General features: G+C 40.8%; 1 protein-coding gene across 1 annotated transcript in view; it reads right to left on the reverse strand.

Annotated features, from left to right (window-relative positions):
* Nucleotides 1-27079, reverse strand: part of LOC140195385 (contactin-associated protein-like 2) — a 1890266-nt gene that overhangs the window by 1018144 nt on the left and 845043 nt on the right. The window contains exon 5 of the mRNA XM_072253599.1: nt 21017-21220. Coding sequence (XP_072109700.1) covers nt 21017-21220 — 204 coding nt within the window. The remainder of the gene's footprint in view (nt 1-21016; nt 21221-27079) is intronic.

Consider the following 27079-nt stretch of genomic DNA (forward strand, 5'->3'; position numbering starts at 1 on the left):
TGAGGGTTGGAGAACACCGTATATTATCAAGCAGGCACCACAGCCAAATAAGCATATCAGTGCCCTACTTCTTCAATTTCCCCCATTGACCCTCACCAATTTTTATCGATGCACCATAGAAAGTGTCCTATTTGAATGTATTGCAACTTAATATGGTAGCTGTTATGCACAAGACCATAAGAAATTGCAGTAGTGTTGTGGACACAGTTCAGCACATCATGTAAACTTGTTTTCCCTCAATGAACTTCTCACTGCTTCAGTGAAGAATCCTGCATAATCAAAGGCCCCTCCACTCCAGACAGTCTCCCGCCTTCCCTCTACCATTGGGTCACAGATACAAAAGAATGGAGGCACTTATCACCAGGCTCAAGAACAACTTCTATCCTGCTTTTATTAAGACTATTAAAGAACCTCTTCAAAAATAAAATGGACTCCTAAATTCACAATCTGCCTTGCACCTTATTGTCTGCCTGCTCTGCACTTTCTGTGAACAGGTTACACTATATTCTGCATTCCATCTTTGATTTCACTTGCACCACCTCAATGGAAAGATGTTAACTGAACTGTATGGATCAAAGTTTTTCACTATACCTCAGTACATGTGACAATAATAAACCAATTACACTTGTCGAAGAAAGGGCATAAATATTAACCACTTGTCCGCAGAGTTGAAGGAACTGTCATAAATGAGCTAGCAACTGCTTGTACAAAAATGGATTGAACAGGAAAAGTCTATATGGATTTATTAACTGAGTTTAACTGGCAAACATTTTGATGAAGTTCGTGTTTGAAATATAACTGATGTGCAATCATTTCTTAAAATTCCGCATCATTGCCTTATCAACGGGACTGTAATCCTATGAATAAATGGGTCTATTTGAACTTCTCAGCAAATAAATCATTCTATGTCTGGAAGTAACAATACAGAAAAAAACAATCTGCCGTGACTTGATAAGTGGCAAACGGCATTCATGCCTTAAGAATGCTAGAGAAAGTCTCTTCCCATCTAGAGGGTTTTCAGCCAGCAAACCTTGATATTCAATGATGTTACCACCACCAAGTCCAGTCTCATCAGCTTCATAAGGTTTAATACTGGCCAGATACTCAACCAGACCAGACATAAAAACATTGGAACAAGAACAAGAATAAGAATCCTATAAGTGACTTGGCTCCTGAAATATAAAAGCCGTCCAACATTTACAGGGTCTATTGGGAGTGCGATGGCACACTGTTCACTTGCTTGGATGAGAGCAGCTACAACAATTCTCAATCTGTTTGACACTATCCACTTGGTTTGGTATTTGATTCACCACCTTGCCATTGTTCACCGGTTATAGTGTTGTTCACTACAGTTGCTCACCTCAGACTACTTCACTGGAATCTCCCAAATATGCAGCCTCCATCACAATAAACGCAAAGGCAATAGGTGCGTGTGAGCACCAGTACCTGGAAAATCCTGACCAAACTGCACAAAGCTTAACTTATATAGAACATGGAAAAGTACAGTACAGGCCCTTTGACCCACTATATTGCAATGACTTTTTTTTCAAATTTTATTTCTAGAAAATTTTTAAACCCCAAACCCTTCAGCCAGTGTTGGAATTATGTAACTCATAGCTTACAAAACATAAAATTATCCATAAAATAAAAACAAACATGGCAGAAATAAATATCAATATTATAACCATGTGTGTCAATTTAGACCTCTAATAACAGAAAAGGCTGCCATTAAGCAATATGCTTCACCACACATTCACCACTATTTCCCCACGAGGAATCTTAAATATTTGCCCCATTTTTGTGCATTGATGTCCAATCTATCAAACTGTTTGTAAGACATGCGTTCAAAAGCTGCCACTTTGGCTATTTCTGTGACACTCTCCTGAAATGATGGTCCCCCCAAGTTCCTCCAACCTCTAAATGTAATTTGTCTTCCTACCATTATACCTGTCTGGATCTAATTTTGAGAGTGTTTATCTCCAAATAACCCAAATGTTTCTCCCAAGACAAAAAGTCTAGGGCAGAAATGGAGCTGAATACCTGAAACTTCACCAATATAGTACATGCTCTCTGGTCCTGTTCCAGAATTCAAGAATTTTGGACTGCAATGACTTTAAAATCTATTCTACAACCCTTCCCTCCTACTTAGCCCATAATCCTTCATTTTTCTTTCATGCCTGTGTCCATCTAAGAGTCTCTTAATGTCCCTGATGTATCAACCTCAACCACTATCCCTGGCAGCATATTCCAGACTGTGTGTTTAAAAATAAGTCTGGTGAAAGTTCTTGCCTCCTTGGGATAAATGAACTGGCTGTCCACTCTATCTGTGCCTTTTATAATTTTAATAAACCTCTATCAAGTCACCACTCCTCCTCCTTTGCACCAATGACAAAAGCCCTAGCATACTGAACCTCTCCTCAAAAGACATATTCTCTAATCCAGGTAGCATCCTGGTAAATCTCCTTTCCACTCTCTCTAAAGCTTCCATATCCTTCCTGTAATGAGGCGACCAGAACTGAACACAATACTCCAAGTGTGGCTAACCAAAGTTTTACAGAGCTGCAATATTACCTCACACCTCTTGAAATAAATCCCCTGTCAAATGAAGGCCAAAACACCACAGGCCTTCTTAACCATCCTATCAATTTGTGAGGCAACTTTGAGGGATCAATGGACGTGGACCGCAAGATCTGCTGTTACTCTGTACTCAAGATGATCTTCCAAAAAGTATCACTTCACACTTTTCAGGATGGAACTCTGTCTGCCACTTCTCAGCTCAGCTCTGCATTCTCTTTATATCCTGTTGTAACCAATGACTTAGAAATGCATTCCTGTTCTCATATTGTCACTGGGTCTAAATCCTGTCACTCCCTCCCCAGTAGCACCGTGGCTGCTTATTGAATTGTAGAGAAGTATAATGCATTGCTTCCGGTGAGTATTACTAGGTAAATAGTTTGTCATCAAACACTAAAACTCCAATCATATGAATTTGGTGGAGTTGCACTGACCGATTTTGTGGATTATTGGATGTAATTAATTACATCAATGCATTTTTATTTCACTTTTTTGAATGTCTGATTGCAATTTGATAAATATTCCCACCAATTAGCTACGTTTAAAGGAAGCATGGAAAATGGAACCCTGGTGAGTTTAAAGGGACCATAGGAAATAGAGTTCCTGGTGTCTTGAAAGAGAGCGTGGAACCATCACCTTGATGAGACAGATAAAAAACCCACTGGGATTTCCAAATAGTCAGATAATGCATTATCAGAGTTTCACTTGGATCTGAGTATACAGGCACACTTTCCAATTTTGTGTGTGTGATAAACTATAAGGAAGACATTGAACATCTTCATGGAAACACAGACAGATTGGTGGAGTGAATGGAAATGAGCCAGATGAAATTTAATGCATTAAATGAAGTGCCATATTTCATTAGGAAGAATGAGAAGAGACAATATGAATCATAGAGCATAATTTGCCAATGGGTGAAGGAACAAAGATTGGACAAAACATTGGTTTGGTCACAAAAGTAGCATGAGGGAAAGCTTTTTGATCCATGGAATGGTTAGGGTCTGGGGTTTACTACAAGTTGTGATACAGAAGGCAGTGTCAATCTGATTCAAAAGGGAGCTCGATGAATAAGTGAAAGCAAAGTAACTATCAGAGCTTTGGTAGAAAGCAGGGGCAAGATTAGCTGGATTACTTATGGATAAAGTCACAGTAGACTGACGGACTGAATGGCCTCTTGTGTATAACTTTTCTCTTATTTTGTCACAATTCAAAGTTTAACAGGCAAAATGCATAATTGTACTCAATCTTCCTCAGGTGATGTCTAGGAGGTTCAGGATTTAGACGAGACCAGAAATACAGTTTCAAGTCAGGTTCATGTACAACTTGGACTATAATCTGCTACGATTGGTCTTCCCAAACACTTTATTTCATACATTCACATTGTATCACCTTTACTTCATCCTAAATGTCATGATCTGATCATAACTTTAAAAAATACTCTAGTATGTCCGCATATGTTCAGATTTATTTGAACAAAGATTCAAAGGTTGCTCATGTTTTTCTATGATCAGTTTGTATGGAAAGCATTATAGTCAATATCTGTATTTTTAGCACACCAGCTGCTTGATAAGTACTTGCAGCTATTTTCAAAAAGCAAAATGATACACAGGTGACAGTATCAAAATGTCAAAGTAAATGCATTGAAATTATATTTCCTTTGAATATCAGTTTGAACTTACTAGTCTACTGCAATGCAAGGTTAAAATCAGGGACACTACTTTCATTGACTGGGCTTAGAATTTTAAATTAATCCATTAATTTATTTCATAATCTCCTCTTCTCTAATAGAAACTATTTCGTTATTCTAGCTGTTTCTTCATATTCATGTTTTCCCAAACATTCAGTATTCTGAAGAGGTTGTAATATATTTCTCCTATTGTTTCAACCTGCAGAATGTTATAAGTTATGCAAGATTAACTTTCCTATTGATGTTTATGTAACTACCTTTTCCATTTGCTACTTCATTGATTTAATTTTGATTCATGTAGAGTCTGGGTTCGCATTTTAAAACATGAAAGGGATGTGAGGTTTACCATTTTTGTTATGCACTCAGTGGCCACTTTATTAGTAACTCCTGTACCTAATAAAGTGGCTACAAAGTGCATGTTAACACGAGGAAATCTGCAGATTCTGGAAATTCAAGCAACACACACAAAATGCTGGTGGAATGCAGCAGGTCAGGCAGCATCTATAGGAAGAGGTACAGTCGACGTTTTGGGCCGAGACCCTTCATCAGGACTAACTGAAAGAAGAGATAGTAAGAGATTTGAAAGTGGGAGGGGGAGGGGAAGATCCAAAATGATCAGAGAAGACGGGGGGGGGGGCAGGGATGGAGCCAAGAGCTGGACAGGTGATAGGCAAAAGGGGTACAAGGCTGGAGAAGGGAGAGGATCATGGGATGGGAGGAGAGGAGCACCAGAGGAAGATGGAGAGAGCAGGCAAGGAGTTATAGTGAGAGGGACAGAGGGAGAAAAAGGAGAGAGAGAAAGAAAGGAGAATAAATAAATAAATAAATAAACAAACAAATAAATAAATAAGTAATTAAATAAGGGATGGGGTAAGAAGGGGAGATGGGCATTAATGGAAATTAGAGAAGTCAATGTTCATGCCATCAGGTTGGAGGCTACCCAGACGGAATATAAGGTGTTGTTCCTCCAACCTGAGTGTGACTTCATCTTGACAGTAGAGGAGGCCGTCCCCACCCCCGTGCACAGACTCCAAAAAGCAGCATCCATCATCAAACCCGTAGTCAAGACTGGTACCAGCCAATCCACCATCAAGATTATTATCTGTACCGAAAGGTACCAGAAAACTGCCAGTAACATCATGAAGGACCCCACCTACCCTGTTCATCGACTGTTTGTCCCTCTCCCATCAGGGAGTAGGTTATGCAGCATTCACACCAGGACCACCAGACTCAAATTCAGTTATTTTCCCTGAGCAGTAAGGCTGATTAACACCTCCACCTACTAACTTCACCTCTACTTTATCATTTCCCATCGTCACCTTGTGTGCGACCTAGCAGCATATATAATCAACTTATATAGGCTATCTTATGAATTTATATTTATTGTGTGTTTTTATTGTTATTATTTGTTCATTGTCTTTTGTGTTTTTGATCCAGAGTAACAATTATTTTGTTCTCCTTAGACTTATATACAGAAAATCAAAGGGTATGGGGAGTGGGGATAACTGGAAGAATTGGATCAGCCCATGATTGAATGGTGGAGCAGACTCAATGGGCCGAATGGCCTACTTCTGCTCCTATATCTTATCGTTTTATGGTCTAAAACAGGGGTAGGCAATCTTAAGCACAAATCGTTTTCCAGTATGCCTTATTCATTAATTTGAGGCAAAACATAACTAGATGTATTTAAACGGATAATTCCCATATTTCAAGTTTTTTATAGCATTTGTCTGGCTCACCGTCCACTCATTAATACGCGATCCAGCGATCCAGAGGCAAAAAGGTTGCCGACCCTGGTCTAAAATGACATTAAACAACCTTGAATCTTGCATGGTGGGATCTTGGCTACTATTGTTAGACAGGAGGTACAGAAGCTTTATGTTCCACACCACCAGATTCAGAAACAGTTACTACTCTACAGCCACTGTGTTCCTGAACTGGTGCAGATAACTTCATTCATCATGCTTCTGCTTACAGACTCACCTTCAAGTCTCTTTACAACTCATGTTCTTTATATTTGTTTTTGTTTAAAATTCTATTGCATTTCTTTTTCCCTAAAATATGCATGCATTATTTGATAACAAATTTCCTTTGAACTTTGAGCTTGATTGCATTGAAGTGTTGGGCCTGACATAGATCTCCTGAGATGTTAACCCCCCAGGGATTTGAAGCTGCACACACTTTCCACGGCTGACCCCTCTATGAGAGAACATGTATGTTCTCCCATAGATCCCTTCCTGAAACCAACAATCTCACTGATGTAGAGTGTGACATTGCTGTGATACCACTCAACCAGCCAATGTATCTCACTCCCCTCAGCTTCTTCGTCACCATCCCAGATTCTGCCTATAATATCAGGGTCACTGGTGAATTTTGTAGATGGAATTTGAGCTGTGACTCGCCGCACAGTCATCAGTGTAAAAAGAGTAGAACAGTGGACTAAGCACGCATCCTTGAGATGTGGCTGTGTAGACTGTCAACAAGAAGGAAATGTCATTAGCAATCTGACTGGTCTTCTCCTGGGGAAGTGAAGGATCCATGTGAAGGAAAGGGACTGGGGGTTGGCAGAATCATGGGGAGAGCATGGTTTAAAAAAAACAGAATAGTCTCTCGTCAATCAAGAGAAAATCTGGGATTGTGCAACACACACAAAACGCTGGAGGAACTCAGCAGGTCAGGCAGCATCTATGGAAAAGAATACAATATAGGGGTCTTGGCCTGAAACGTCAACTGCACACTTTTCCGAAGATGCTGCCTGGCCTGCTGAGTTCCTCCAGCATTTTGTGTGTGTTTCAATAAATCAATTGGTTGATGTAGTCTGCATGAACTTCAGTAAGGCCTTTAACTGGTTGCACATGGGAAATCAGTCTGAAAGGTTAGAACCTATGGGGATCTGAAACATCTTGGGAAATTGAATCGAAAATTGGCTTGGTAATAAGAGGCTGAGAGTGATGATGATGGTTTTATTTTGTGATTGGAAGCCTGTGACCTGTGGTGTACCACAGGGATTAGTGCAGGTAACCCTACTGTTTGTTATATACAATACTGATTTGAGTATGAATATAGGAGATGCAATTAGTAAGTTTACAGATTTCATTAAAATTATGGTAATGTTGATAGTTAGGAAGATAGTTTTATGTTGGAGAACAATATTGATCAGATGGTGAGATAGACAGAACAATAGTAGGTGGAACTTAATCCCAATAAGTGCAAGGTGATACACTTTGTTATGACTAGTAATAGTAGAACATACACTTGCAATGAAAATTGAATAACAGAAATACTTTGGTGTACAAGTTCAAGCAAGTGGTAGTGAGATAAATCAAATGGTGGAGAAGGTGTACAGCATAATTGCACTCATTAACCATGACATGAAATAAATAAGCAGGGAGAATGAACGAGATACAAGTTTAGAAAACTCTGGTTTAGCAACAACTGGAGTACTATGTGCAGTTCTAGTCATCAAACTTTGTAAGAACGTGACTGAGAGTGTTCAAAGAAGTCTTTCTTCTTGTCTGAGGATGTTGTCTGAGATGAATGTTCACTTTTGAGGAGAGGCTGGCTAGGCTGGATGTGTTTACCTTCAGGTAGAGATGACTGAATTGAGGACCAAAATAGATTCTGCAGGTGATGGAAATTTTGAGCACCACATAAAAAAATGCTGGAAGAACTCAGCAAGTCAGTCAACATCTACGAAGGGAAGTGAACTGTCAACTCTGTCCTGATGAAGGGTTTTGGTCGGAAACCTTGACTGTTCATTCCCACCTCCCCACCATAGAACCTGCCTGACCTACCAAGTTCCTGCAGTATTTTGTGTGTGTGACTGAATGGAGGCCTTATGGAAGTGCATAAAAATATAAGGAGATAGGATAGATCATGGAAACATTTCCCCATTGTATTGGTGTCAACAACTACCAGGAACTAAGTTAAAGTTGGGGGTGGGTGATACGAAAAATATTTTATTCACCAAGATGGTGAGGAGAGCCTGGCTAGAATTAATTGCTGTCTGAACAAAGATCTGTACTCACTGCAATATGCTTATTGCCACAACAGATCTACAGATGACTCCATCTCACTAATTTGCCACTCAGCTTTGAAGCACCTTAATATCATGGGTCAGGTTGCTGTTTATCAATTATAGCACAGTGTTCAACATTACTATCCCCTCAGTACTTATCAACAAGCTTCAAAACCTGGGCCCCTCTACCTCCTCGCAATACTCACAAAATACTGGAGGAACTTAGCAGGCCAGGCAGCATCCATTGAAAAGAGTACAGTTGATGTTTCAGACCAAAACCCCTCTACCTCCTATTGCAACTGGATTGTTAGAGAATTTAGTACTGATCAAACACAAAGTAGGCAAAGACATTGAAGCTAGTTATCACCTTTATTTTGTGAATTTACGGGGAGCTGTTCTATATGTGTCCGCCAACGCAAGGGTACAATTCAAATTGATACAGTAAATCTAATCACACTAGCTCAACTGGTCTCCAGACACTGTTTCTGCAATTTATACAGCATTAGCACCTATACAATAAGTTCCTCATTGATCAGAGTACCAAACAATCCATTAATCACGTTGCCTCTCAGACAATTAGCAGCTATACAATTGGTTACTCATTGATGACATGATCTATTGTCAGTTAGTACAAAGAAGATAGACCATGCAATGTACACAAAATGCTGGAGAAACTCAGTGGGTCAGGAAGCACCTGTAGAAAAGAGTAGAGTCGATGTTTCGGGCCAAGCCCCTTCGGCAAGACTCAGTCCAAAATGTCGACTGTTCTCTTTTCCATAGGTGCTGCCTGGACTGTTGAGTTCCTCCAGCATTTTGTTTGTGTTGCTTGAATTTCCAGCATCTGCAGCTTTTCTCTTGTTTGGAATTGATTTATTGATATACTGTATTAACTCCTTCAAAAAATAAATCAAATAAGCTTAGGCAAGATTTATGCCTAACAAGGAGATCCTAACCGTTTATGATTGTCTTTCCAATATGCTACATATATAAATTCAGCTATGATTTGCACAACGTTACATATTTATCTTCAAAAGTCACACCAAACTATTATTTCAATTATCTTGAGAAATTTGTGTTTGGTCAACAGCTCCAAATACCTTAATATGCATGTACTTAGTGTCAGGGATTAGTTTCCATCTGTGACCACTTCGCTGCCACGCACACCACAACCACCTTATCACATTCAGTAAGTAGTTGAAGTGTAGGTGATTGTGCTTCACGTGAATTACAAAATTGAGATCAGAACAAATTTCATTGCGTGTTTGTGATCCACCCTCAACCAGAGCACTTAGTGTGGTCTACAGGCAGCAAAGTGATGGGGGTTGATTTTCTTCCCCATGATGAGTTTACATGGAAATCTGACACAGAAATAAATTACTTGAATGAATATTATCCATCAATAAACACTGCTAATTTCAAGCAACACACTAAATGTTGGAGGAACTCAACAAGTCAGGCAGCATCTATAGTGAGAAGCAAAGAGTTGACATTTCAGGCCGAGACACTTCATCAGGACTGGAAAGGACTGGAGAGAGCCAAAAAAAAAGGTGGTGGAGGAGAGGAAGGACTAAGCTGGAAGGTGAGATGTGAAGCCAGGTGGGTGTGGGAGGGAAGATTAAGATTACGTTGAAGAAGAAATCTGCTCGAAGAGGAGAGTAGACCATGGAAAAAAGGGAAGGAGAGCACCAGAGAGAGGTGATAGAAATCATTATTAGTTCTGTCAGGTTGGAGGCTACTCAGACAGGATAAAAAATGTTACTCCTCCAATCTGACTATTTCGGGGCCTGAACGGTGTTTAGGGAGCAGGAGAATGGGCACGTATAGCACTTGCGCCACTTACACTACTCGCACAGGTAAATGCCAGAAGGGAGATCAGCGGGGAGGGACATTATGGAGAGAGTGACCCCTGCAGGAAGTGGATAATGGGAGGGGTGAGGTAAAGATGTGTCTGATGGTAGGATTCTGTTGACGATGATGGAAGTTGTGGAGAATGATGTGCTATATGTGAAGGCTGGTGAGGTGGTGGGTGAGAACAAAAAGAACTTTATCCCTTTTGTAGGAGCAGAAAGATAGGACGAGGGCAGGTATCCAGAAATGGAGGAGATATGGGTGAGGGCAGCATCAATGGTAGAGCAAGGTAAAGTCTGTTCTTTGAAAGAGGACGTCCTAGATATTCTTGAAAGGAAAGCCTCATCCAGAGAACAGATGCAATGGAGATGGAGGAACTGAGAAAAAGGAATGACATTTTTACAAGTGACAGGGTATGAAGACATATAGTCAAGTTAGCTGTGAGAGTCAGTAGGTTTATAAAATATATCTGTAGACAGTCTGTCTCCACAGATGGAGACAGAGAGATTGAGAAAGGGGAGTGAGGTGTCAGAGATGGTTTTAAGTTTAATTTAAAAGCTCTTTGACAGGACAGCATTTATCACTGAAATACTATGCTGGGTTTAAGTTATTGTTTTAAAGTAATCTCCAAACTGATGAAGACTTGCTTGTCCATTATTAGTTCACCCCATGGTCTTTCAGATCAGAAGAGAATTGACACCTTAGCGGATAAAGGGACTAAATTGGTCCACCTTCTAAACAGATTTAATTTGTAAATAAAGGAGAGCAGGCAAAATATTATTATGATTCAGAATCACATTAAATGTAGTAAGTGACTTAAAGGCAGTGTAGAAAATAAATGATCAAGAGAGTATTGGGGACACAAAGAAAACATTTCTGTGATGCTGAGAAGTGAGAGGTGCCAGTCATTCAGTAATCTGAGGCTGGTCCAGAATCATTGGCATCTATCATTTCATAAGACCACAAGGCATACGAGCAGAATTGGGCCATTCGAACTATCGAGTCAGATTGGCCATTCCATCAGGGCCGATTTATTATCCCTCTCAATCCCGTTCTCCCTGTAACCTTTGACACCCTTACTAATCAAGAATCTATCAACCTCTCCTTTAAATATATCCAATAACTTGGGCTCTACATCCATCCATGGCAATGAATTTCTCAGGTTCACTAGCCTCTGGTTAAAGAAATTCCTCATCATCTCTGTCCTTATAGTTGGTGTCTACATTCCCCCCAGTGCTAATGCTAAGGAAGCGTTCTGTGAACTGTATGGGGCTATTAGTGAATTGCAGAACGCACACCCTGATGGACTGTTTATTGTCACCGGAGATTTTAACCACGCGAACCTTAAGTCAGTGCTCCCCAGATTCCATCAGAATGTGGAATTTGCAACGAGAGGGGAGAATGCATATTTACAGAAACATTCCCAATGCGTACCAGGCGGAGCCCTGCCCCCACCTCGTTTACTCAGACCACATCTCTGTTATGCTAATCCCAGCATACAGACCACTCATCAGGCACTCTAGACCAGTTCAGAAGCAGGTGAAAACCTGGGCAGCAGGAGCCATCTCTGCTCTTCAAGACTGCTTTGAGCACACTGACTGGCACATGTTCAGGGAAGCTGCAACCGATGGCGACTCTACCAATTTAGAGGAGTACACGGCATCAGTGACTAGCTACATCAGCAAGTGAATTGATGATGTCACTGTGGCCAAGACCATCACTACACACGCTAACCAGAAGCCGTGGATGACCGCGGAGGTGCGTGCGTTGCTGAGGACCCGTGACTTCACCTTCAGAGCAGGGGACAAGGCAGCCCTAACAACAGCGAGGGCCAAACTGTCCCGGGCCATCAGAGAGGCAAAGCGTGCACACGCCCAGTGAATCCACAGCCACTTACAGGACAGCAGCGACACGCAGCACATGTGGAAGGGCATTCAGGACATCACCAACTACAAGACAACACCACCTGCCTGTGCTGGTGATGCCTCCCTCCCAGATGCATTGAACAACTTTTACGCTCATTTTGAGGTGGAAAATGATGTGGCGGCGAGGAAGACCACCCTTCCTCCAAATGACCAGATGTCGTGTCTTACTGTGGCTGATGTGAGGAGAACCCTGTGCAGGGTCAATGCACGGAAGACTGCTGGACCAGACAATATTCCTGGCAGAATGCTCAGAGGATGTGCAGACCAGCTGGCAGAGATTCTCATTGACATCTTCAACATCTCCCTGAGCAGCGCCATTGTTCCTACATGCTTCAAGGCCGCCACCATCTCCCCGTGCTGAAGAAGTCTTCAGTGTCCTGCCTCAACGACTACCGTCCCGTTGCACTCACATCCATCATCATAAAGTGTTTCGAGAGGCTCGTCATGAGGCACATCAAGACCCTGCTGCCCCCCTCACTGGACCCCCTGCAGTTCGTGTACAGTCCCAACCATTCAACAGACGATGCCATTGCCATCACCCTCCACCTGGCCCTAACCCACCTGGACAAAAAAGACACGTACATTCGAATGATGTTCATTCAACACAATCATTCCTCAGAAACTGATTGGAAAGCTGAGTCTACTGGGCCTGAACACCTCACTCTGCAACTGGATCCTAGACTTCCTGACTGGGAGACCTCAGTCAGTCTGGATCGGGAGCAGCATCTCCAACAGCATCACACTGAGCATGGGGGCCCCCCAGGGCTGTGAGCTCAGTCCACTGCTGTTCACTCTGCTGACCCACGACTGTGCTGCAATACACAGCTCGAACTACATCATTAAGTTCACCGATGACACGACTGTGGTGGGTCTCATCAGCAAGAATGATGAGTCAGCAAACAGAGAGGAGGTGCAGCGGCTAACGGACTGGTGCAGAGCCAACAACCTGTCTCTGAATGTAGACAAAACAAAAGAGATGGTTGTTGACTTCAGGAGGACACGGAGCGACCACTCTCCGCTGAACATCGACGATTCCTCTGTAGAGATCATTAAAGCACCAAATTTCTTGGTGTTCACCTGGCAGAGAATCTCACCTGGTCCCTCAACACCAGCTCCATGGCAAAGAAAGCCTAGCAGTGACTCTACTTTCTGCGAAGGCTGAGAAAAGTCCATCTCCCACCGCCCCCCATCCACACCACATTCTACAGAGGTTGTATTGAGAGCATCCTGAGCAGCTGCATGACTGCCTGGTTCAGAAATTGCACCATCTCGGATCGCAAGACACCGCAGCCGATAGTGAGGTCAGCCGAGAAGATCATTGGGGTCTCTTCCCGCCATTATAGACATTTACACCACACGCTGCATCCGTAAAGCAAACAGCATTATGAAGGACCCCACGGACCCCTCATACAAACTCTTCTTCCTCCTGCCATCTGGCAAAAGGTACCTAAGCATTCGGGCTCTCACGACCAGACTATGTAACAGTTTCTTGCCCCAAGCCATCAGACTCCTCAATACCCAGAGCCTGGACTGACACCAATCTACTGCCCTCTACTGTGTCCACTGTCTTGTTTATTATTTATTGTAATTCCTGCACTGTTTTGTGCACTTTATGCAGTCCTGGGTAGGCCTGTAGTCCAGTGCAGTTTTTGTGTTGTTTTTATGTAGTTCAGTGTAGTTTTTGTATTGTTTCATGTAGTACCATGGCCCTGAAAAACGTTGTCTCGTTTTTACTGTGTACTGTACCAGCAGTTATGGTCGGAATGACAATAAAAAGCGACTTGACTTGACTTCTAAAGGGAGTATTGTATTCTGAAGTCTGCCCTCTGGCACTAGACTCCCCAACCATTGAAAACATCCTCTCAACATCAACTCTATCCAGGTCTTTAAATTTTCAATAGGTTTCAATGGGATCTCCCCTCATTCTTCTAAACACCAGTGAATACAGGCCCAGAGTATTAAATGCTCCTCATACATTAACCGTTTCATTCCCAGATCATCTTTATAAACCTCATCTGGACCCTTTCCTATGCCAGTATATCCTTTCTTAGAAAAGGAACCCAAAACTGCTCTCTATACTCCAAATATTGTTTGAACAATACCTTATAAATCCTCAACATTACATTCTTGCTTTTATGTTCTAGTCCTCTTGCCATGAGTGCTGACATTGTATTTGATTGTGACAAACCACCAGAATTTTATTATTTTTTCACATACCGTAAAGAAATGTGCAAGCTTTGTTTTGTCTGTTAAGGTTGACTATATGTACTCATTTAAAAGGGTCTATATTACAAATTATTTAAACATGGAAAATAAAGCTTATATTTTTCATTGATAACGATAAAGAACAGACAAGTTTATTTCTAATTTTGTGAATTCAATATTTCTATCTAAAAATCAGTATGTAATTGATGTTCTCCTCAAAATATGCTGACTTTTTTCTCATCTACGATTTTCAAGGATGAATTAAAATTAATTTTAAATTGTGCCTTATAGTACAAGGATTTTAGCAGTCAATTAAACTTACTCTATGAATGTAAGTTCGTGCACAATATACACTCTACAGTCTAAAGGGGCTGTACTAAAGTCATTAAATGTTTAGCAATATGGTGTTACAATATTTCTATGCATGGCTTAAGTTCAATCAATTTGACTGACTACTCCTTTTTAATACTTATTGCAGGAACATTTCTAAATCAAAAAGTCAAACAGCAAGGCATAAATTTAAGACAGCAACAGTGTAGTTTGTAATTTTATTGGCTTTTTTATGATGTTGCTGATAAAGTAGACCTTGACAATCCTGTTAAATTAATCCACTGTGAAAGGAAAAGGCCTTTGCTGGTACAAATATAATTATTTTTGACTTCGTTCAACTTATCAAGTATTAGCAGATTTTAGTGTAATTAAATAACCACTAAAAAGACCAGAGGGAAACAAATCAGATCTTGGAAATAATGATTTATCAATGTCATTATATGCTACACCATTCAAAAGTTAAACAATTTAACTCAGTCATTAGTTCATCTGCATGTTTAATGGTACTGGGAAAAGCAAAAACCATCCAAGCTCCTTAAAAAGAATTGAGTCATTGACTCAAAGAAAGAAAGAAATGAATCACTGACATCCCTATTTTCCAGGACACTTCAAACCAAGACAAGCTCAATGATGTTCCCAATCTCTCACACTGAACCATATTTCGCTGCCAATACGATAACATATCGTAAGTCAACATAATTACTGATCAGGGCAGAGGAATTTGAATGATGTACTTGATGGTTGACATTTACAATTAGTTAATTCAGAGATTTCAGTGTGATCCCCCATGACTGTGTGGAAGTTGGAGAGGACAGGAGTCGATTCAGTTATTACGCACTCCCATTGTACACTAGGTTACATATCTACTTTTTCCATAGCTGCAAAGCTATTGCTGTCTGAAATTTTCCCTAGACCAGAAACAACTCTACCACTTTGACTTCAGACACACTGAATAATTTAATGTATTTATCTTCCACATTTCACTAAAACCTCAAAGGTATACTCTGGAGAACAATAAACCATGCATTGACATCGGAAACGCATAACTACAGGCCAAATACAATAGCGGGAACTACATGGAATGGCTCAACTTTAACAGATTCCATCTATATGAAAGAATTTTTTTAAATTACTGTAAGTGCGATCGTGAACAATAGCCAGATCAGAAATGCTGATCAAGTCAACTAGCTCCCAAAGAGAACTTTGATTGGCCAATCAGATGGTTCACTGCTGCTCAGCGATAGAACACAAAACAGGCACAAGTGTCGCTAGCCCCTGTACCCCAGAAACACACCTGAGTGGTGCGGTAGAGGTATGTGCTATGCATGACCTGATCTGAAAGCATCATATTGACTCATTAACAGATCGTGTTCATGGTGGGACAGCTTAGTCAAGGATGGGGTGATTAGCACAGATGGACAAATTATACCTCCACTACCCCATGAAATCAGACCCAAAATGTCAGAAATATAAAGGCGACTTGACCTCTTGTCAGAACATGATAAACCTGACAACCTATCTTCAATTTCACAAACTATCATTTCTTGACAATACAATTTAGAGCATTTTATAAGCTAGCACCAATGGTTTTAATTATAAACTTCCAGCAACAAATCGACAAAAACTATGTTTTCAAGTTTAGTGCTCTTGTAACTGAATGATGCGAAAGAGACAAGTCTGAGAGTAGGTAACAAACATAAAAGTTGCTGGTGAACGCAGCAGGCCAGGCAGCATCTCTAGGAAGAGGTACAGTCGACGTTTCAGGCTGAGACCCTTCATCAGGACTAACTGAAAGAAAAGCTAGTAAGAGATTTGGAAGTGGGAGGGGGAGAGGGAGATCCAAAATGATAGGAGAAGACAGAAGGGGGAGAGATGGAGCCAAGAGCTGGACAGTTGAAGCCACACTCAGGTTGGAGGAACAACACCTTATATTCCGTCTGGGTAGCCTCCAACCTCATGGCATGAATATTAACTTCTCTAACTTCCATTAATGTCCCACCTCCCCCTCGTATCCCATCCGCTATTTATTTATATACACACACATTCTTTTTCTCTCTCTCCTTTTTCTCCCTCTGTCCCTCTCACTATACTCCTTGCTCATCCTCTGGGCTTTTTTCCCCCTCCCCCTTTTCTTTCTCCCTAGGCCTCCTGTCCCATGATCCTCTCATATCCCTTTTGCCAATCAACTGTCCAGCTCTTGGCTCCATCCCTCCTCCTCCTGTCTTCTCCTATCATTTCGGATCCCCCCCCACCCCCAACTTTCAAATCTCTTACTAGCTCTCCTTTCAGTTAGTCCTGACGAAGGGTCTCAGCCCTAAACGTTGACTGTACCTCTTCCTAGAGATGCTGCCTGGTCTGCTGCATTCACCAGCAACTTTTATGTGTGTTGCTTGAAATTCCAGCATCTGCAGATTTCCTCCTGTCTGAGAGTAGGTTTGTACTTTTACCAGGTCACCTCTACTGAGGGCTAGATATGTGGCATTCAAGTCTGGTGACCCAGGTCAGGTCTGTTAAAGAAAACCGGGTACAATTTGTGGAGGGACATTTCAAGAACCAAGGAACAATTCCGATTGAGGTTGGAGGCAAAATCAGATGCAAGTAAACTCTGGCAGGGTTTGTAGGCCATTACTTCCTACAAAGCAAAACCTGACATCATGAATGGCAGTAAGGCTTCACTCCCAGATGAGCTCAGTGCCTTTTATGTTTGCTTTGAAAGGAAGAATAAAATTACAGCTATGTGAATCCCTGCAGCACCCAGTGATCCTGTCTCAGAGACTGACATCAGGCTGTCTTTCAGGAGCGTGAACCCTCACAAGGTGGCAGGGCCCACTGGAGTATCTGGTAGGGTTCTGGAAACCTGAGCCAACCAGCTGGCAGGGGTGTTCAAAGACATTTTCAATCTTTCATTGCTACAGTCAGAAGTTCCCACCTGCTTCTAGGAGGCAGCAATTACACCAGCACCCAAGAAGAGCAGAGTACTTCAGAATGTAGCAATGAGAGATTCAAAATGTCTTTAAATATCAACACCAGAGTGAGCTGCTTTAATGACTATCATCCAGTAGTGCTTACATGTGTGGGGATAAAGTTCTTTGAGAGGTTAGTTATGGCTAGAATTAACTCCTTTCTCAGAAAGGAACTGGAACCTCTGCAATTTGCCGATCACCACATTGGATACTATCTCACTGGCTCTTCACGCGGCCTTGGATCACTGGGACAATACAAGTTCCTATGTCTGGATGCTGTTTATTAACTACAGCTCAGCATTTAACACAATCATTGCTACAGTTCTGATTAAAAAGCTCCAGAACCTGGGCCTCTACCTCCCCCTGCAACTGGATCCTCAACTTCCTATCTGGAAGACCGCGATCTGTATGAATTGGAGACAACATCTTCACCTTGCTGAGAATCAACACTGGTGCACTTCAGGGATATGTACTTAGCCACTGTTCTACTCTCTCTATGCCCATGACTGTGTGGCTAGGCACAACTCAATTGCACCAATAAATTTGCTGATGATACAGTCATTGTTGGCAGAATCTCAGAAGGTGACAAAAGGGCGGACAGGAGCAAGATATACCAACCAGCTTAGTAGTGTCGCAGCAACAACCTTGTACTCAACATCATTAAGACCAAAGAATTGTTTGTTCACTTCAGAAAGGGTAAGGAGAAGGAATACCCACCAGTCCTCATAGAGGGATTAGGAGTGGACATAGTGAGCAATTTCAAGTTCCTGGAGGTCAATATCTCTGAGGATCTAACCTGGACCCAACATATTGATGCAGCTACAAAGAAGGCATGACAGTGGCTATATTTCAGTAGGAGTTTGAGAAGATTTGGTATTTCATCAAAAACACTCAAAAAATTCTACAGATATATTGTGGAAAGCATTCCAACTGGCTACATCACTGTCTGGTATGGGGGTGGGAGCTCCTGCACAGGATCAAAGTAAGGTGCAGAAAGTTGTAAAATTAGTCAGCTCCATCACGGGCACTAGCCTCAGTAGTATCTACAATATCTTCAACAAGTGAATCCTTAAAAAGGCAGTGTCCATCATTAAGGACCTCACCATTCATGTATGCCCTGTTCTCATTGCTACCATCAAGAGGAGTTACAGAAGCCTGAAGTCACATGCTCAATGATGCAGGAACAGCTTCTTCCCCTCTGCCATCCAATTTCTGAATGGGTGTTTAACCCATAAATGCTACCTCACTACTTTCTAGTTTTTGCACTATTTATTTAATTTAACAATTTAAATACGTAAATTTTATATGCAGTATATACAGTAATTCACTTTTTTTCTCTATTATTATGTATTACATTGTACCGCTGCTGTAAAGTCAACAAATCTCACGACATATGCCAGAGATATTAAACCTGATTCTGATTTTTGGTCACTATCAAAAGTCAAACAATTTTCTGATGGTAAGTTACCATGTTCCATTGTCTTCCTAATTTCTGAAATTTTGCTGGACACATTAATCACCAAAACACTTTCAAGAAGTTCCATTCTTTTTTTAAAAAGTTAACTATTCAACTGTTCTTAGTTAGCTATTTTTTTCCCCCCTCCATGATTAAGCCTCCCAAGAAGAAGATAACTATTCAGCATGGTTATGACACTAGAAATATGCTTTGGCTCAATGATTGCATTTTTAAGTTCCACAATAATACTTTGATCTCTGAATAAATTATTCTATTTATTGAAAATTCTGTGCTCTTTAAAAGGTGGCATTTCTACATGTATTAGATGCTTATGCAAAAATGGTGTACCATTATCTAAATTGATGCAGTAAAATCATGTCTCAGTTTTATTTCTGAGATGGATCTTGAGTAATACTGCAGGAATGCACTAATAAGATCATCAGCTACAGGAACACTTTTGGATTCATTGTTATTAAGGCATCCATTAGTCTTGCAAGACCATGGATCTGCGCTTGGGAAGTCTTCACTCTCCAGGGTGCAAGCCTGGGCAAGGTTGTATGGAAGACCATCACTTGCCCATGCGGCAAGTCTCCCCTCTCCTCTCCTTGTTGTCCAAGGGAAGGGCATTAGGACCCATACAGCTTGGCACCAATGTTGTCGCAGAGCAATGTGTGATTAAGTGCCTTGCTCAAGGACACAACACGTTCCCTTGGCTGGGGCTCGAACTCATGACCTTCAGGTAGCTAGTCCAATGCCTTAACCACTTGGCCATGTGCTCACACATTGTAATTACTGCTTTTCAACATTTTATACAAATCACATTTGTCCTTTCCACATTCTGCATAAAGGTAAGATATTCAAAAATATGGGTTGCAAAATGTAAGAAAATAAATAATTTGTTCAAAGTTATAATTCAGCCTTCCTGTATTGTGTGTGTATATGCACACACACATCTTTGAAAACCAAGTCGTTAGTGGTTTTCAACAAAATCAGAAGAGCTTAATTGATATTGTGATAAACTATTGCCTTCTGTGCTCTTACTTATAATTCTGAAATTTCATAGCTGATCTTAAATTCTGAACTCTCATCGAATACTCAATTAGTCAGTTTTATGAGGAATACAGTATAAATAAAATGTTCAGAGAGAAAACCGATTTCATCCAGAAGTCTGAGCGTACCATTTACAAGTAGACCCTCCAATCTTCAAAATGCCTTTTTAAAGGAACTACACAGATACATCTGATTATTTAGCTTACTATTAGAAACACATTTAGACTTGAGAGAACTAAAAGCTTTTGGACTGGCAAAGTAAGGCCTCAGTCCATAAGCATAAACAATTACCCTTTATGCAACCAAGATTCATCTTCAAGTTTCTACTCTAGTGAGAGATTTTATTATATTCATATATAAGATGCAGTTTTCATTGACAAGGCCAACATTTAATGCCCATCCTTAATTGCCTTTGTACTGGGTCTGGTGTTCTTTGTTACATATGACTTTTTTTTAAATTAAGTACAATCATGAACAATAGCCTGATTAGAAATGCTGATCAAGTCAACTAGTTCCCAAGGAGAACTCTGATAGGCCAATCAGATGGTTCACTGCTGCTCAGTGATAGAACACAAAACATGGAAAAACTTCTCAATCAGCAAGTGTTGATATTTTCAATGATCTTACAATGAGAATGGCACAGAAGAATGTTGGTACATCATTAATCATTGATTCTGTGTTGATGGCATTTGTGAAGACTACAATAGCTCGCTCATTGTTGGAACAGGGTATAACTCAAAACAAGTTCCACATTTCTGCATTTAACTGTACCTCTGCAGATGACAAGTTGCTGCCACAATAATGGTAACAAACACTAACGCTTTCATCAGCAAAACTGATAATTTTGGACCAATGTCTAATCAAGATTTGTTGTACATACCTGCTCATAGGAACAGATGCCAATGACTTTCTATAATTGTGTTAACTATTGTCTGACAATTTTGATGAAATATAGATTACCTAGATTCACACGAAGAATCAGCTTTGCTTTCTTTATTTCAAGTGTAATGTAATCCCCTTGTTGTCCTTCTCCATGGAATATAATACCTTCATTCTCAGATGTTTTAAACTTCAGGGAAATGATATCTTTTAAGGTTTTCATTTTCTTGTTTTTAAACCTGTAGGACAATAGACTGTAGCCATCGAAGTTGATAACATCTGCCCCTGTAACAGAGAGAAAGAAAGTATTTAGCATATTGAAAACTGCAGGCAGTTTGTCGAAAAATGTATTTGCAGATAATTCAATAGTCATATCAGTACTAAGTAAACATTGTGGAAGGCATTGTAATAATAGACCGTGTCACAACCACTGCAGAGTCAAAACAAGTTCAAAACTTATTGCTCTGCCCAATCATTAAGATGATAGTGTGCTTGGATGTGATGGCCTCTCCATGGCCAACCAAAGTGTTTTTGCCTTTTTTAAAAATTTTGTTTTACAATTGCAAGATAATGCTGGACATTAAGAACTAAAAGTGATGTGGGACTACCCCATCAATGAGTTGCTGGTGGAGGAGTTGGACTCGGTGCAGACTGTGTTACCGCCTGCTACAGAAAGGCATTGGAATCGGTGCACAAAGGTGGTGTGCAGCCTAACAGCATGTGAGTGTCTTAGATGTGTATCTTGTGATTGCAAGACCCTGTTGGACATTGGTAATGTGGAATACTGCACGTCCAGTTCAGTGGTTTATTGGTGAGAACGATGGCGGGGAACCGTGTGCCCTCAGTTGTAGTGAGAAGTGGGCCTCATGCTGCAGGCTTGCCTGTTTCAGTAGTCCAGGAAGGGAGATGCCGGTGGTGGTGTGGCTTCACATCCATATACTAGATTGGGGCTGGCCTCTCCCCTTGGTGCTGTTCCCCAGTTTTTTTGCTTAGTGGAAGACAAGCTAAATTGTGTGTGTGTGTGTGTGTGTGTGTGTGTGTGTTTTCAGACTGTTGAGAATGCTTGTTCTTGCCAACAACACCCACGCACCATCAATTTACAGGACATGTCCGAAATGACATGTCACTTAGGAATTTGGGATGTATGTATTTTCACGTGACTGCATGTTTACTACTATCTTATATGTACTATACTGTATATGTGCCTTGAACTTAAACTATCACTATCAAATAACTATAGAAACTATCACAGCATATTATTAGCATTTATTTCAGGAATGGACTAGGGAAGCACAGGAGTGCTTAAAGGACTGCTTTAAATTGGTGGACTGGACTGTATTCAGGGAATCATCTTCGAGTCTGGATGAGTACACCACAGCTGTCACTGACTTCATTAAAACCTGTGCGGATGAGAGTGTGCCTATAAAAACTTGCTGTACACTTCCAAACCAAAAGCCATGGATGAACCAGGAGGTTCGCCGTCTGCTGAGGGCTAGATCTGTGGCATTTAATTCTGGTGCCCACAGGCCTATACAGGAAAATCAGGTATAACTTGCAAAGGGCTATTTTAAGAGCAAAGAAACAATTCCGAGTGAGGTTGGAGGCAACATCAGATGTACGTCATTACTTCCTACAAAGCGAAACACAACAGGATGAATGGCAGCAATGTTTCTCTACCAGACGACCTCAACACCTTTTATGCCCATTTCGAAAGGGAGAATATAACTACAGCTGTGAAGATTCCTGCTGCATCTGGTGACCCTGTAATCTTTGTCTCAGAGGCCAATGTCAGGCTGTCTTTTAGGAGGGTGAACCATCACAAGGCGCCAGGCCCTGATGGAGTACTTGGTAAGGCTCTGAAAATTTGTGCCAACCAACTGGCAGGTGTATTCAAAGACATTTTCAACCTCTCATTGCTATGGTTGGAAGTTCCCACCTGCTTCAAAAGAGCAGCGTTTATACCAGTGCCCAAGAAGAGCAGTGTGAGCTGCCTTAATGACTATCATCTAGTAGCACTCACATCTGCTGTGACAAAATGCTTTGAGAGGGTGGTCATGGCTAGAATCAACTCCTGCCTCACCAAGGATCTGGACCCACTGCAATTTGCCTATTGCTACAAAAGGTCTACAGCAGATGCAATTTCAATGTCTCTCCACATGGCCTTACAACATAGAACATAGCACATAGAATAGTACAGCACAGTACAGGCCCTTTGGCCCACAATGTTGTGCCGACCCTCAAACCCTGCTTCCCATATATCCCCCAACCTTAAATTCCTCCATATACCTGTTCAGTAGTCTCTTAAATTTCACTAGTGTATCTACCTCCACCATTGACTCAGGCAGTGCATTCCACGCACCAACCACTCTCTGAGTAAAAAGCCTTCCTCTAATATCCCCCTTGAACTTCCCACCCCTTACCTTAAAGCCATGTCCTCTTGTATTGAGCATTGGTGCCCTGGGGAAGAGGCGCTGGCTATCCACTCTATTCCTCTTAATATCTTGTACATCTCTATCATGTCTCCTCTCATCCCCCTTCTCTCCAAAGAGTAAAGCCCTAGCTCCCTTAATCTCTGATCATAATCCATACTCTCTAAATCAGGCAGCATCCTGGTAAATCTCCTCTGTACCCTTTCCAATGCTTCCACATCCTTCCTGTAGTGAGGTGACCAGAACTGGACACAATACTTCAAGTGTGGCCGAACCAAAGACCTACGCCCGGATATTTTTTATTGATTACAGCTCGGTGTTCAACACCATTCTTCTTACAGTTCTGAACGAAAAGCTACTGAACCTGGGCCTCTGTACCTCCTGCTGCAACTGGATCCTCGACTTCCTATCCAGATGACCACATCTGTGTGAATCGGAAATAAACCCTCCACCTCACTGACAATCAACAGTGGTGTACCTCAGGGATGTGTGCTTAGTGCACTGCTCTACTCTCTCTATACCAATGACTGTTGGCTAGGCACAGCTCAAATGCCATCTATAAATTTGCTGATGATGCAACCATTGTTGGCAGAATATCAGATGGAGACAAGAGGGCATACAGGAGTGAGAATTATCAGCTTAATGAGTGGTGTCATAGCAACAACCTTGCACTCAACATCAGTAAGACCAAAGAACTGATTGTGGACTTCAGAAAGGGTAGTGCAAGGGATCATGAACCAATCCTCAAAGATGGATCAGAAGAGGAGAGAGTGAGCAATTTCAAGTTCCTGGGTGTCAAGATCTGAGGATCTAACCTGGTCCCAACATATTGACATAGCTATAAAGAAGGCAAGACAGCAGCTATATTTTGTTAGGAGTTTGAGGAAATTTGGTTTGTCACCTAAGACACTCAAAAACTTCTACAGATGTACCAGAGAGAACATTCTGACAGGCTGCATCACTCTCTGGTATGGGGGAGCTACTGTACAGGATCAAAAGAGGCTACAGAAAGTTGTAAAGTTAGTCAGCTCCATCATGTTTACCAGCCTACGTTGTATCCAAGATATCTTCAAGGAGCAGTGCCTCAGAAAGGTGGCATCCATCATTAAGGACCCCCATCGCCTAGATCATGCCCTCTTCTCATTGCTACCATCAGGAAGGAGGGACAGAAGCCTAAAGACACACACTCAGCGATTCAGGAACAGTTTCGTCCCCTCTGCCATCAAATTCCTTAATGGACATTGTACCCTTGAACACTATCTTACTTTTATTATTTCTGTTTTTTAATCTATTTTATTTATATATATATATATATATATTTACTGCAGTTGATTTACTTATTTATTTTTTTCTATATTGTCATGTATTGCATTGTTCTGCTGCTGCTGAGTTAACAAATTTCACGATATGCCGGTGATATTAAACTTGATTCTGATTCTAATTACTTAGAAGGTAATTTGACAAAATACTTCAGTTGCAACGAACAATTCACATGCGTTTCTTCATAATTATTCCATTTTGATAATTTCTAGGCAAAATTTTGCCATCAGCAATGAAAAAAATGGTGGACCCATTCATTAGACTTGCCCATGCCCAAGGATTTTCTTTTTGCATTGTGTTGGAGCCTAAAAGGATTAATAACCTAAAACAATGCCACATGCTAGAAGAGGCCATTTGAGTGATATTATCCTCAGCCTTAACAATAAGCAATGAAGCATCTAGTCTGAACTGATAGAAAAAAATGGAACATTAAAGTCAATGTCAGATCATTTATGGAAAGCAAAACAAGAAGAGAATGAAGGATGAAATCGTGAAAAAGATAAATGATACAATATAAAATACTTTAGTTTTCTAAAAATACATTAAGAATTTAAGGCTTAAAAATGAAAATGTACTTGCGTTAAATATTGAATTTTAGCATTAATATAGAATATATATTTTCAAAACACTTCTGCTTTTTTTTAAAAAGATGAGTATCCCAGTGAGATTCCATCAGATCAAAACAAATAAAGCATAGCAAATCAGCTACTGTCACCTTCCCGATTCCTGTTTCAACAGTTTGACCGCAGTTGCTAGATATTGATGTCTGATTTGTTCTTTATTGTGTGTTTAAAGCTTTACCATTATTTTTACTGCAAAATTTGATCTAACATTTCAGCTGTGACGAATATAGCCACATGCCTGAACCACCTCAGGACTGCAATTGCTATTCATCGAGATGAGTTTTATAAATGCAATCTTCTTTATTACTTTGAAAACCAGACATAGATCCATGTTACATAGGTTCAGGTTTTTCAATTTATGTCACATTTACTGATCATCAGCCTCACTTCTAATATTTTATCGAGTGATCCACACTTATAACAATGAAGCCACAGCTGACAATATCTGCAGAGAGATGCAAACAGACAAAGCCAGATGGAAGAGACAAGGATGGGAAGTGCAATAGTGTGACAAAAGAGTCAAAATCTCTGATATTTAAAAGAAAGTTCATAAGGCAGTGAAGTGAAGTGTCCTTATACATCTTAAAGCTTTACTCTGAGAGTTTTGTATCTATGTGAGAAAGCCTGCCCAACAGGTTACAGCCAATCAAAAGAAAAGTCAGAGCAAAATATAAACGCTGGAAGGATTCAGTGGGTCAAGCGGCATCACTGGAGGTGAAGGCATTGTTGATGTTTTGGGGCCACTTCAGTTTTTGCTCCAGGCTCCAGTATTAATAGCTCCAAAGGAAATTGGACATCAGAATGGAAATGAGGGAGAAATTACAGGAGGGTGAGGATTGATTTTGAAAAGAGTGGACAGAGATATAGAAAGCATGACAGTGAGAGGTAGTAATCTTGAAACTAGAAACAGTTAAGTTTGTTGGGCTTGTAATGGAAAACACATTGGTTTGGTAATAAGTATTGCTGTAAATGTACTAACATGGCGCATTTGGCTGAGAAGCCAATGGCGTGAAGTTACCATCCATAGTATTATGACTGCATGCTTCTAAATGAGAATCCCATCAAAGCTCCTTGGAGCTTTTCTTGGGAAGCCCAAATAAAGCAGTATAATTAGGAAGCTTACAAAATGGAGCAGGGCAGCCTTTTCAAAAATACAGCCAGTGAGAGGGGATCAGCCACTCTCTTCCAACTGCACTTCCATTATATGTGAGTGGTATGAGACAGGCTGAATAGGGATTTAATTTTCTTTTCAAATTATACCTTCTCACTGATGCTAACAGCAGCTGCTTATGGCCATTAAATTAACTACAGTGAATTCAAGGAGAAGATAAATTCTATCTGACTTCAACACTTCAAAGGGAGGACTGTTAGTCCAGAGGGGTGAAATTAATTTAGCAAAGCACAATTCAAGGACAATTAACAGATTAACACAAGAAAATCTGCAGATGCGGAAATCCTGAGACTGAATATATGAGGAGTTAATGAGGGAGGAGAATCTTACATAAGTGTGAGAGCATATTTAAAATTTAAATATATCACATGATATAAATTTAGATATATTGTTGCATGAGCCACTACTATTGGTTGAGAGTAAACTGTCTTCAATAAACACAAGAGACTCTGCAGATACTTGAAATCCAGAGCAACGCACGCAAAATGCAGGAGGAACTCAGCAGGTCAGGCACCATCAATGGAAGTGAATAAACAGTGGACATTTTGGGCTGAGACCTTTCATTAACCTTTTGCAATGCAAACACAAGCACTCCCAATTC

The sequence above is a fragment of the Mobula birostris genome, chromosome 3 (assembly GCF_030028105.1).
Source record: "Mobula birostris isolate sMobBir1 chromosome 3, sMobBir1.hap1, whole genome shotgun sequence".
Lineage (NCBI taxonomy): Eukaryota > Metazoa > Chordata > Chondrichthyes > Myliobatiformes > Myliobatidae > Mobula > Mobula birostris.